Source organism: Ambystoma mexicanum, chromosome 7p (assembly GCF_040938575.1).
Source record: "Ambystoma mexicanum isolate Mex_15411 chromosome 7p, UKY_AmexF1_1, whole genome shotgun sequence".
NCBI classification, from domain to species: domain Eukaryota; kingdom Metazoa; phylum Chordata; class Amphibia; order Caudata; family Ambystomatidae; genus Ambystoma; species Ambystoma mexicanum.
Window position 1 is genome coordinate 31,077,439 of NC_090939.1, and position 14,046 is coordinate 31,091,484.

The window sequence follows — 14,046 nt, forward strand, 5'->3', positions numbered from 1 at the left end:
ACACAGTAATAAACAATAGCCAGCCATGCATTCCTTAGTTAAGATGTAAAGTGGACTTTGTACACTGATAATATTATTATTTTGTTTCAATTGTGGGCATTACGTGCCTTTGTGGTTACAACAATGTATAATAAAAGAAGCACTAATGGAGAGGTTTAAACCCAGCTCCCATTGATGCTCCTTTTTTCCAGTCAGTCGTTCAATCCTCTACACTACCTGTTCCATGCTCATTCACAGTACAGCGTGCAAGCGCAGATCAGCGTAAGTTCAGCATGGCACATCACTCGGCGCCTGGCGCCAGCCTGGTGATGGCATAGGGGGCCTGCACTGCAGAACAGTAAATAATGGGAAACATGGAGTATGGGTAAACTCGTGTGCAGGGGCAGGGCGGCTTGCAAATTACACCACATGGTGGAGAGAGTGGAGAGGTGCAGTTAGTTTGCCATTAGTCTGAACGTCAATGGGGATGAAATACATACATAATAATGAGGCTTCATGCAGAGATGCACGGTCTTGTGTTTTGGCAAAGCTTGTGTGTTGGCTGTTATTGCGACTGTTAACAACACGTGCTGTATACCTTTTATCAATCTCTATTGAGCACTTGAGGTTGCAGCATGATAACAAGCAGTGATCGATAATAGCCACACGTGCACACACATTTATTAGATTTAGAAAAGAAGGAAGGCAAACTTATTATCTGCAGAACAGTCATAGGATTGGCTAACACAGAGGGGTTGTTAGCAGCCTCAGGAGTAGAAACCATTACCCTCCCCTGCCACAATGGACATCTCCCAGATCATTACCCAGGACAAACAACTGTCCCTTGTTCTGAGTTTGGAAAAAAATTGATAATTATTGTGTGTCATTGCTCTAATCTAGCCATAGGAAGTCTGATATCAGGTTAGCCCAAAGCATTCATCTAAACTTCTCTGCCTTGATTGTCCTTTTTAGATCCAGTGTCTGAACCAAAGGTGGGATTCAGCTGCGTTTCTAACAACACTATTCGGCTTGTCTGTCTCGTGACAAAAGGGACAGATCCCCACTCTCGTCCCTCCTATTCGTGGACTATAAATGGGGCGCAGAATGGTAGTAGCCCAGCAGGAGAAATAACAGTACATGGGACTGCACTTATCAACGTGACCTGCACCGCCAAAAATCTTATCAGTGAGAGAGAAAGCAACCCCATCAATGCCACCTGTGTGGGTAAGAAAGCTATGTATTCATGCCATCTACAATGCTTCTTGACTTAGCCTCCGCACAACAGCAGCCAAAAGGGGAAGTGGGTAAGGACCTGGTAAGGGGGTTCACCTGAGGGGCATGTGGCAGTTGGGAATTAAGAGAGCACCTGAGGGGAATGTGGCAGTTGTGAATTAAGAGAGCACCTGAGGGGAATGTGGCAGTTGTGAATTAAGAGAGCACCTGAGGGGAATGTGGCAGTTGTGAATTAAGAGAGCACCTGAAGGGAATGTGGCAGTTGTGAATTAAAAGAGCACCTGAGGGGAATGTGGCAGTTGTGAATTAAGAGAGCACCGGGAAGAAACTGCTGCCTGGATTAGGCCTCTCTTTATCAAGAGCAGGAATTAGGATACCTGTCCTCACTTTCTATGAATTCATGCAAATCAGCAGAGCTAATGAGTGCAGTGTGATGCAGGTCTCAGCTGGCCCTCCTGCATGCACCACTCATGGTAACAAACTCTTACATAATTGGTGGGGGATCTGCCCTTGGGAGCTGATTCAGAAGGAAAATAACTTGCATCCGAAATAACTGTTGAATGTCTAATTTACACATGAGTAAAATGCAATCAATTCACAAAAGGAAATATAATTGTGTAATGTCCTGACCTGGTGGCCACCCATGTGTGCTGTAGAATCTTGCTGAATGCACAGTGCATGTGTGCCTCAGAAGAATGCCGGGTGCATGATGTGTCCGAGTGTCCCGTGGAGGTCATTTGGGCCTGAGCTGTGACTGAAGGAGGATGGCCGGTGGGGGTCTCCGTGAAACATCCCTACAGTAACTGGAACTGTGGCGTAACTCAGGTGAATAAAGGAAGTACCTTTTGTATCTGTGTCTTAACTCACTGAAGACCAGTGTTTACATTACAGCAAGGTGCAAGTACTTCCCCAAAATGAGTCTACACCCCACAGGGACCATACACCCAAATTCCAGGAAATGTGAGTAATTTGCACTTGTATTGTGAGAGCGTGCATGTGTAAAGTGCCTGAATCAAGCTTTACTTTGTGAAACCCTTGCTGAAAGGTGGGTTTATTGCCGCTATTTTAAAATGCTGCATAAATCGATCTTTAAAAATTCACAACTACAGGTTGCCAGACAATCGAAAATATATACAATGTGTAAATTGGACGTTTTAATGCTTATACGTGTTTCTATAAACAACTGTGTCACACTCGCCCACTGAGTAGCACACAATGTCCACGAAAGCTACATTTGAGAAGAAAATAGAGGCACCGAGATGGTTAGAAATCAAGAAACTATGTATTAATGTTGTATTCACAACTTGATATGGTCTAGATGGATGGAGAGGACCTTTCTGAGCAAACGGCCTATGCAGCTCAGTCTACTCCCAACCGGTGCCATGAAATCCAGGGACTGTGAGAATTGCACCAGTCTGCAGAGAGTAGAGACACTTCTCTTCGGGCCTGGACCTCTGGAAGGCTACTAAGGTTGGCACAGCCAATCCCAAGTTGCATTTCAGATGCTTCCGCCCCATAGTCAAGCAAACCATGGTTTAAACAACCTCTTGCCTTGGCCAGGTGAATTTAATTCAGATACTGAAGGACCTAATGCATGTCTGAAGCAAGGTGTCAGGAGCTTGGGCCAAAGAGCTTGAAATCCAGGACACAGATCCCACAGAGTCCAGGACACAGAGCCCGATGTCCAGGGCATTGTGCCCAGTGTCCAGGGCAAAGAATCCAGTGTCCAAGACAGAGAGCCAAGTGTCCAGGACATAGAGCCCTGTGTCCAGGACAAAGAGCCCTGTGTCCAGGACAAAGAGCCTGGTGTCCAGGACACAGAGCCCAGTGTCCAGGGAAAAGAGCCCAGTGCCCAGGACACAGAGCCCAGTGTTCAGGGTAAAGAGCCCAGTGTCCAGGGCTCAGAACCCAGTGTCCAGGACAAAGAGTCCAGTGTCCAGGACAGAGAACCCAGTGTCTAGGACACCAAGCCCGGTGTCCAGGACACAGAGCCGGGTGTCTAGGATACAATGCCCGGTATCCAGGACACAATGTCCGATGTCCAGGGCAAAGAGCCCAGTGTCCAGGACACAGAGACCAGTGTCCAGGACACAGCGCCCGGTGTCCAGGACACAGAACCTGGTGTCCAGGACACAGAGCACATTGTCCAGGACAGAGAGCCCAGTGTCCAGGACAGAGAGCCCAGTGTCCAGGCCACATAGCCCAGTGTCCAGGCCACAGAACCCGGTGTCCAGGACACAAAGCCCATTGTTCAGGACACAGAGCCCAGTGTCCAGGACACAGAGCCGGGTGTCTAGGATACAATGCCTGGTATCCAGGATACAATGTCCGGTGTCCAGGGCAAAGAGCCCAGTGTCCAGGACACAGAGACCAGTGTCCAGGACACAGCGTCCGGTGTCCAGGACACAGAACCTGGTGTCCAGGACACAGAGCACATTGTCCAGGACAGAGAGCCCAGTGTCCAGGACAGAGAGCCCAGTGTCCAGGCCACATAGCCCAGTGTCCAGGCCACAGAACCCGGTGTCCAGGACACAGAGCCCATTGTCCAGGACACAGAGCCCGGTGTCCAGGGCAAAGAGCCCAGTGTCCAGGGCAAAGAGCTCGGTGTCCAGGACATAGAGCCTGGTGTCCAGGGCAAAAAGCCCGGTGTCCAGGACATAGAGCCCAGTGTCCAGGACACAGAGCCCAGTGTCCAGGACAGAGAGCCCAGTGTCCAGGGCAAAGAGCCCAGTGTCCAGGGCAAAGAGCCCGGGGTCCAGGACATAGAGCCTGGTGTCCAGGACACAGAACCCGGTGTCCAGGACACAGAGCCCATTGTCCAGGACACAGAGCCGGTGACCAGGGCAAAGAGCCCAGTGTCCAGTGCAAAGAGCCCGGTGTCCAGGACATAGAGCCTGGTGTGCAGGACAGAGAGCCCAGTGTCCAAGACACAGAGCCCAGTGCCCAGGACAGAGAGCCCGGTGTCCAGGACACCGACCCCAGTGTCCAAGACACAGAGTCCAGTGTCCAGGACAGAGAGCCCGGTGTCCAGGACACCGAGCCCGGTGTATAGGACACAGAGCCCGGTGTCCAAGACACAATGCCCAGTGTCCAGGACACAGAGCCTGGTGTCCTGGGGAAAGAACCTGGTGTATAGCCCTGGATCGTTTGGTTGTAGACCCAGATGGAGATCAGGGGCTACAACCAAAGGCTAGCCCCGGACATGCCTGGACTCACTGGCCCACCGCGCAGGGACACCGGGCTTCTTGCTGATCATCGATCCAGACTCCAGTTACAATGAATAATACACACTGGTAGATTTGTTGCAGGCAGAAACGTTTGTGGATAAGATTAGATCGCTTTTGATTTAATCAATCGATTAAATGGGAATGAACACAGAAACCCTTGCTGTCCATGGCTGCGCTTGCACATTGTGGGGCCCGGGCTGAACCGCACGTGCCCATGCTCTCTTGCATGCGCAGCAGCAGCTCTGAGATGCCCGTGCCATGCGTGCCAGTGCTCGCAGTGTTCCTAGCGAGCTGCCACCTGGTGTGACCCCCGTATGAAGAATCTGATTTTGCAGTGCCGGGCCCCATGAGCACCGGTTTACCATGAATTGTTTGAAATAGAAATGTCAGAGGGAGAAAAAACGGAAAGTTATTTTACCGAAAGTCATTTTTGGTTTTGTCTAACAGGGACATTTCTTGCAACCCGCTCCCCCCACCCCCTTACTTACCTTTCGGCGGCACACTTTGCTCTGTGCCGCCGGTTCCCTTCACTTACATGCATGGGAGTCGGCGCTGCAGTCTCCTTTTTTTCTTCTATTTTTTCAACTTTCTTATTCGTTTGCCGGGGACAACCCTGCAACCGCCGATGCGGTTGCACTGAACAAGGGCATGGGGGAGCGCCGCTCTCCTTGTTCACTATAATCGCATCGAATGGTAGATTTGATCAACATTTTCGGCTGTTTAGAATTTTCGTTTCGCTGAAACTCAATCAATGCAGCTTTTGTTTATTTTCCGAATTCTTATCCACGAATTCCATGAGCACCTGCTTTGCAATTGCTACAGACAGTGGGTAATATTTATATTATACTATGTATTGCACATTTGTTTACCATCGTACAGTCCTGCTTCTTTTTTGCCCATTCGTTTTGGTTGGTCGCTGGGTGCAAGGCCAATGCATTTGAAATAGGCGTTTGGCAATGTCCCCTTTATCGACCAGGATGTCCATCTGTTCTGACATACATAAAGGTCCTCTCTCCCTGGCTCTTCAACCAATACCTGGCACCTCTTGCCCACTGCATCGCTACTTTCGGCTCTAACTTTCAGTGTTATGCGGAGGACACCACGCCCTCCTTCTGGCTCCCCTCAGCTACCTCTCCTTTTTCTCTCATACCAATTCAGGAATGGTGTGCCTCCAACGACCTCTGCCTTAATGCCAGTAAGCTGAGATTCTCCTCCTCAGGATACCTGCTCCCTCCTTTCCTCTCTCACTCTCTAGCTGCTCATCCTGGGCCCTCTTCCTGCTCCTTCCTGTGAGGCTAGGAACCTTGGTGTCATCTTCGACTCCACCCTCTCCTTTTTTCCTCACAGCTCTGACATATCCAAGAAGTCACACTACCAGCTGCACCTCCTCAGCAGTATTCTTCCTTTTCCCACTTTCCTCCAGAAGCGCACTGTCTCCAGAGCTCTGGTTCTCTCAAGGCTGGACTACTGCAACAGCTTATTTGTAAATCTGCCTGCCTCACTCTTCGCCCTTTACAATTTATCGAGAAAAGCACTGCAAGACTTGTCCCTGGCCTCAAGCCCAGGGATCTTATCTCTCCAGCTCTGAAATCTCTCCACTGGCTCCCTGTGGCTGCAAGGATCAAATTAAAGACCCTTTACATCGTCCACAAGGCTTTCTGGGGCCGGGGACCGCACTACCTACAACTTTCGCTTCCTAAGTATCTTCCTTCTCGGGCTCTCCACTCATCAACCTCCAACTCTCTGAGGGTCAGACACTTCTCTAGGCAGAGAGTGGGGAGTAGATCTCTTTCCTCTGCTGAATGACAATAGTACGGGCGCAGGTTGTACATCAGTGTTAAGTGGTCAGCCGGAGACAACAGAGTCTTTACTTTCAACAATGGTTTATTTTCACCACTAACACTTCTCAGGTTATTGAATTCATACAACTGAAGACGGTTCCTTTCACCTCGCAGGCACTGCCAATGCGACTTGCTTTCGTCACTCCCGATTGTCTCTTATCACACCCCGGCGTGTACAGGCTTTCAATCCTCAGCCTGCCACCGGTCGATGTAAACGAAAGAAATTAAATAGCAATGGCCCACAGTTCACCTCTCGTAATACTTTTCCTCTGGTTGCTGTTTTTCTGCTCTGTACTGCTGTCTGGAGCCTCGGACAAGGTACGGCATCACTCTGTAGGCTTTCCGCTTCTTCCTAGTAAGCCCATTCGTACACTTCGCTGGTCTCACTCCAATCGGGTGTGGCGCCCCTAGCCACGCACGGTTCCTGCAAGAGAAAAATACCCCCTCTGAGTCTTTTCGAGTTGCTTTTAACTCTTGACCCGTTCCTCCCTCGTAATCAGCCCCTGGTGTTCTCAGCAACGTTTTTTTCACACCTGGCCCTGATTCCCCACCTCCTCCCTGCTCCGCCCGCTGTGGTTTAACCCTGTGCTTTGTGTCTGTTCTGGTGGGTCTGATATGATACGGAAACCTGGTTTTCCCTTTTCTTATCTTTCTTTCTTTTCCCATCAGTGGGCCCCCTCCATGATGCGGTATTCCGTGGGGCATTCTGGGATCTGTAGTCTTTTCCCTTCCCTTAAAGGCCAGCATTGGCACCTGGTGGCTCACTTCCGCAACCAGCTCCTTTCTCCCGTGATCCAGGTCGGCCGCCACCGCTTCCATATCACATACTCCCCCCGAGGACCCATGCCGTTCGGGCAGATCCATGGCACGGGACAAGTAATCCACCACCATCTGATATTTTCTGGGTTTATGAACAGTCACAAACTGGTAAGGCTGGAGCGTCAAAAACCATCGCAGGACTCTATGGTTTGAGTCTTTTTGTGTGGCCAACCATTTCAGTGGTGCATGATCGGTAAAAATGGTAAACTGTCTTCCCAGTAGGTAATACCGGAGAGACTCTACCGCCCACTTTATAGCCAGGCATTCTTTTTCCAACGTTGAGTACGGAATCTCGTGTGGAAGTAATTTCCTACTGATGAAGGCTATTGGGCACAGATTTTGTTCCGTCCCCTGTGACAACACCGCTCCTAAGCCATATCCCGAGGCATCTGCCTGCAAACAGAATTCCTTCGAGAAATCAGGACAATGGAGAACAGGTTTGGTGGAAATCATCCGGATCAGTTTCTGAAAAGCTTGCACAGCCTCCGGGGTGACCTGCAGGGGACGAGTTGTTTTCAGTGCATCCGTAAGGGGTGCAGCTATGGTAGAGAAGTGTGGTAAGAATCTCCTGTAATACCCCACAAATCCCAGGAAGGCTTGTATTTCTTTTCTAGTTTCAGGAGGCCGTAGCTTCTGCAGGGCTTGAATCTTGTCCAACAGTGGGGTTATCATCCCACCTCCCACTGCATACCCCAGATATTTGGTGTTGTGTGCTGCCAGTTTGGACATTTTGGAGTTAATGTGCAGACCAGCTGCTTTCAATACTTGTATCCCCTGGGTCAAATGTGCAAGGTGTTCGTTGTGTCGCTACTGATTCACCCAGGATACTCAATGCTTCTCGGCCCTGTTCCTGAGCTGCGGTTTGTACTTGCAGAGCCTGCTGTAGGGCCTGCCGATCTGCTTGCGCTTGATGCCCTTTTACTTGCACTAACTGTTGCAGCTGCTGTTGGCCTTCAGCCAGTGCTTTCAACACGGCTTCCATGCTGAAGGGGATTGGTGTTCCTCTTGGATCCCACCGCTGGCACCACCGTTAGTAGTCAGCCGGAGACAACAGAGACTTTACTTTCAACAACGGTTTAATTTCACCACTAACACTTCTCAGGTTATTGAATTCATACAACTGAAGAAGGTTCCTTTCACCTCGCAGGCGCTGCCCATGCGACTTGCTTTTGTCAGTCCCGATTGTCTCTTATCACACCCCGGCGTGTACAGGCTTTCAATCCTCAGCCTGCCGCCAGTCGATGTAAACGAAAGAAATTAAATAGCAATGGCCCACAGTTCACCTCTCGTAATACTTTTCCTCTGGTTGCCGTTTTTCTGCTCTGTACTGCTGTCTGGAGCCTCAGACAAGGTATGGCGTCACTCTGTAGGCTTTCCGCTTCTTCCTAGTAAGCCCATTCGTACTCTCTGCTGGTCTCACTCCATTCGGGTGTGGCGCCCCTAGCCACGTACGGTTCCTGCAAGAGAAAAAGACCCCCTCTGAGCCTTTTCGAGTTGCTTTTAACTCTTGACCCGCTCCTCCCTCATAATCAGCCCCTGGTGTTCTCAGCAACGTTTTTTTCACACCTGGCCCTAATTCCCCACCTCCTCCCTGCTCCGCCCGCTGTGGTTTAACCCTGTGCTTTGTGTCTGTTCTGGTGAGTCTGATATGATACAGAAACCTGGTGTTCCCTTTTCTTATCTTTCTTTCTTTTCCCATCGGTTGGCCCCCTCCCTGATGCGGTATTTTGTGGGGCATTCTGGGATCTGTAGTCTTTTCCCTTCCCTTAACGGCCAGCATTGGCACCCGGCTGCTCACTTCCACAACCTCCTCCTTTCTCCCATGATCCAGGTTGGCCGCCTCCGCTTCCGTATCAAAGTCAACAATGACACATTTTTGCCATAAATATTGTGTTTTTTCTAAAAGTAAAGAAAGCTAGAAGATCGAGCGATTGATGATGTTCATTGTACTCCCCGTTTCATGAACTTGTCATTAAATGGACTCACTTTGCCAAACTATTGAGTTGTCTTAATTAGTTGATGCATGAGTATGAATCTGCATCCCCATCTATCTCGGGGGTTCTGCTACTCATCTTAAAGGGCTGTTGGCTGCTTGGAGATCATCCAGTTCCCTTGGTAGCACAGTTAGATGGTTAGATTAGATAAAGATACCCATCGACCGTTGATATAAGTAACTTCGGGTCCTCAGCAATATCACACGTCCTTTGCCATCCGGCTGATAGAACGAGAAGCTCCCTGTAGATAGTGGATAGATTAAGTGAAAAACCCTGCAGGTTAGGTGTGACGGGTCCCTTGCTTTCCCCCAGAATCCCCTCCCACATCTACGAGTAGCAGATCGGACGAGCGGCACGGAGACGCAGTAACGAAGGCAGTGATCCCCAATGTCCATAGATGAAAAACATGCAAACGGTGAGTAAAAAAGACTGAATGTTTTGGCAAAGAATGCATACTTAAAACCAGGTAACGGAGGGTGGCTGGATAAAATATAACATCAGAGTAAGAGTGTAAGGGGAAACTTATTGACTCGAGTGTGGCTGAGCAATATAAAGAGTTATCGTTAGTGTGGCCACAAATAAGAGTATATACCCAGTTCCTAGATTTTAAAGAATGTTAGCAGAGCCCTTACCTAAAGTCCTGTAAATAGGATGACGTAGGAGACCAGGTTGATTAAAGAGAATCCTAAAGAGATAGGCTTAAGTTCCATGTTGGAACAGACATTAGGGGTAAAATGCGTCTGAGAGAGCAGACGGCATAAGATTTACGTGACCGGCCAGAGTTTGTCTGTTTGTTTTATGTGTTTGAGTAAAATTGTGACATCATAGATGAAAAACATTTTTTTATGTGAAAAAAGGTATGAAAATTGCACGATTGTAGAAGAACATTATTGCATGACATGAATTGATGTTTGTTTTTTAGCAAGATTAAAGTAAAAAATATTGGTGAAAAAACAGGCTTGGAGCTTGCAACGATTGGTGCTCGCTCATGTTATTAATTTTTGAGACGCAAATTTAATAAAGTGTGAAGTGAAAAATAAGCAAGTGTTATATGAATAAGGTGTAAACGAGTTAAGCATGGATGATATCACTCTGTTAATACACCTGTGCAAACAGTTGCCGAAACACGCAACTAAGCTTAAGCAGTACAGTGCGGAATGGGTTAAAGGGACCGCAGACAAAATGTATATGCCGTGGCCCCATAGCGGATCGGTATCCAAAACAGTCCTGCAGCACATGACGACATAGTTACATGCCACATACACTGGCAAAAAGTTAGACAAGAGCCTGGCTAGTTTAGAACTTTGGAAGATGTACCAGGAAGGAAGAGAGGAGGAGCCGCCGTTAGATTGGATATTTAATTTATGCAAAGAGGGGGGTGAAGAGCCTTCTGCGCCACCCGCCCCAGCTGAAATAAAGAACAAAGATAGTAAAGACGAAGGATTGTACCCACTGAGAGAACTTAAAGCAACAACGGGATATAGCAACCCGTCATTTGAGTCACCTCTGCGAAGAAGTGACGAAAGCCCAGAGCAAGAGAAGGAAAGAAATATTACCTCCAAAGTCCAGAGGGACAAGGAGAGACGCGAAAAGGAAAAAGGTGATTAAGCACAAGCAAGTACATCTCTAGGTACGGGAACAGAGGTAAAGAGATGGAAAGGCGACGAAGATAGAACGGATGAGATGGCACTCACACAGAACGAAAGGATGGGAGGTCAGATTTTATTGAAACTCGATGGTAAAGGCAATGAGGACATAAGACAAAAGGGGTAACGAGACGAACAAGAAATAAGAGATAAAGAAAAAGAAAGACGATTAAGAGATGAAGGGGCAAGAAAAAAGACAACAATAAGCAGAGAACAGCTGATGATCAGGAAAGAATAGAACAAAGGAGAATAGGAGAAGAAGAGCAAAGGATACAAGAGAAGAGAATAAAAAGATGGAGAGATGAGGGAATACAAAGGGCAAATGAACAAAGAGATATGAGGAAACAAGAGGAAGACAGGGTTAGAGGGGAAGCGTAAAGAATTTGATGATGACGTAGAACGCAAGTGAAGACAGAGAGCATGCAATCTCGAGTATCTGGAAAAGGAGGTTAGAAAACCCAATCAGTGGTAGAATGGGAAGATATAGAAGAATTTTTTCCTGAATACGATTCAGTACCAGGCACGTCTAGAGTAAATCTAGAAGATGACTTCGACACCAGAAGTATCAGAGAGACAATCAATAGAATATATGATGAGATGGGACTAGAAAAGGTACCCCAAGGAAAGGGAAAGGATGAGTGCCTTGAAAGCACTCAGTTGTATGACACTGAGGGCGCTTCATGCAGCAGCAGACATAGAGAGCTGTCGTTAGATCGGCTGACTCTAAATAGAAATTAGGAAGTTGAGAGAAGCTGCACGAGTTGGGCACAGGCAATATCAGACGAAGAAAGGGAAGCCTGTGAAAGAGAAGAAAGAGAAGAAGGATACACAGAGTGAGGTCGCGAGAGACGACTCTCTAGGGGAATGGGAATGAGATGGTCGGATTCAACTGGGTCCACATCTAAATTACCGGAGTCAGTGACACAGTCAGATCACCATGAGGGACTGCCACACGGTCAGAGGGCAGTGTCTCCCCCGCCACATGTAAGCAGGTTAAGGACATTGCCAGGCAGACAGCGATATGGGAATATTACACCTGCAGTAGACAGACAAATGATGAGAGAAGAAAAAAAGTTTAGTGCATCACAGTTTCCCTTATTAGAGAAGGCAGTGACAAGGACACAGTATATACCATGGCTGCTGATGGATAGAGAGAACCTAAAAAACAAACTCCTGATATTGACATCTGGAGCTGGGAAATGGATACACGAGTTCGAAAAAATGACAGGAGGTAATACGTTGGCTATAGGGGATATGAAGAGTCTTTTGATCGCCATACTTGGTGATAGAGCTGATGATGTTTGGAAACGTGCAGGTTAGCCTGGTGTGACTACAGTCAATACTGCACACGACAGAGTGCCATTTGAGAATTGTAGAACCGCGGTATGGAAAGCGATTTGAGTGCTATACCCAGATACTTCTGATATCGGAGCTATAATGACGAGTAAGATAAAAGAGGGAGATGATCCTTTGATTTACATTCAGAATTTTCAGGACACATGGGTACTATAAACCCGTGAATCTTGGGGGAAATCTATAACCGTGTTTTACCATATACCAGAACAGGTACAGAAGCACCTCAAGAAATTGGTAGGGATTGAAGCTAGGCCATGGTCGGAAATACAACTGACCATTGCGCACTATTACAGGCTGTTGCAAGAGAAAAATCTCAAGAAGAATGATGCAAGGAAAGGCGAAGAGGCCAAATTAGTACATTACAAAATTGTCAAAATATGCCATTAATTAACATAGATGGATCCAATGCGCAGCAGGTAAACAATCAAAGGCAGTTTGATCAAAGCAATAATGGGTTTAACCCAAGAGGAAGAGGCGCCCGAGGAAGGGGATGGCAAAATAATCAGGGAGGCTTTCAGAATATACAAGGCGGAAATCAGAATATGCAAAATGGGCAAATGATCAGACCACCGCCAACTTGTTGGACATGTGGGATGACAGGGCATTTAGGGAGTATGTGCAGGAGTCAAGGGATGGTGCAAAATGACCAATTTACAAGAGGGGGATGACGAATCCACCTCCATATTCGCAGCAGGGTGGATATGGATTTGCGCAGAATCAAACTGTGCAGCAGCAAGCGCTGAGAGTGCAACAAAGCTTGCAGCCACAGCAGAGTGTGACCAATTTCCCGCAAGGGCAGTCTCAACAGTCTCTGATGCAACTTCAACAGACTACAGGCACAGGACAGATATTGAACTCTAGAGCAGGGAATGCCACTGGTGATGCAGGGAATCCATTCACAAACTGTGGGTCGAGAATGTACATGGATTACGAAAGCTCACTGGGAGACCTGATGTGTTTCATTCTATCAGTGACACCAAAACCTCACAAGGAACCAAGGGTAGATGTCACTGTAGGGGGTAAGGAATATTCGTTTTTTCGGGTGCGACACGTTTGTGTATACGTGAAGGCAAGTTTTCTTTGTCCGGCTACGCCATGAATACTCAGGGCTTTACAAGAGCTACAAGTCATGTTCCTTTCACACAAGAACTTACAGTTTATATAGGAGATGACATGAAGGTGCCACTACTGTATTCGAGACAGACGCCTGTCAATATATTGCGACGAGATTTGATGACAAAGTTAAATATGACAATCTTATTCACTGAGGAAGGAATAGTGTGTTCAACTCCAGGAATGCACTATTTAAACATGTGCGAAATGATCAGAGCATACGCAGGACGAATGGCTATGAGAGCTATTCCATTAGAACCTGAGATATTCGCATATGGAGTGCGCATATTAATGTAATTGGCTACCAGGCCTTGCAGACAGAACAATGAGGACCCCAGATGAGTTTCTGTTCAGACCAGGAATACCTATGCATGAGGAAAAGGGATGAGTGTTTCCCTTAATGATACAAGCAGCCATAGTGCGAGGAGAGATGACTTTGCTTGACAGTTGTGATGATGAAGGCTGACAATGGTGCACAATAATCGCCATTGGGGAAGGTTACAGATTGACTGACATCAATGATGACAACCTATTTGAAGAACAAATAGGTGAGGATGAGATGACATTTGAGGTAAATCTCATTTATTGGGTGAAAATGATTAAAAGAGAGGTACCCCAGAGAATGATGCTGGCACAAAAACGCCCTGAATATTTTGATGACGACATGGCAAAGGTGCTTGTCTCACTATGGACTACAGGCCCTTATGACATAGGCTTACTGAAAGGAGTCGGAGAAGTGAAGATTAAACTAAAACCACAAGCAGTTTTACCAAAGGCACGACAGTATCCCATGTCTAGGGAGGCGGATGAAGGGATTTTGAAGACAATTTCTGTCATG

The 14,046-nt window shown here is 47.5% G+C and overlaps 1 protein-coding gene across 5 annotated transcripts in view; it reads left to right on the plus strand.

The window, feature by feature from the left end:
• The window catches only part of LOC138525644 (Fc receptor-like protein 5), an 800,717-nt gene that overhangs the window by 672,589 nt on the left and 114,082 nt on the right, over positions 1-14,046 (plus strand). For all 5 annotated transcript variants that reach the window (XM_069635697.1, XM_069635696.1, XM_069635699.1 and 2 more), the window contains one exon: positions 952-1,203. In XM_069635697.1, coding sequence (XP_069491798.1) covers positions 952-1,203 — 252 coding nt within the window. The remainder of the gene's footprint in view (positions 1-951; positions 1,204-14,046) is intronic.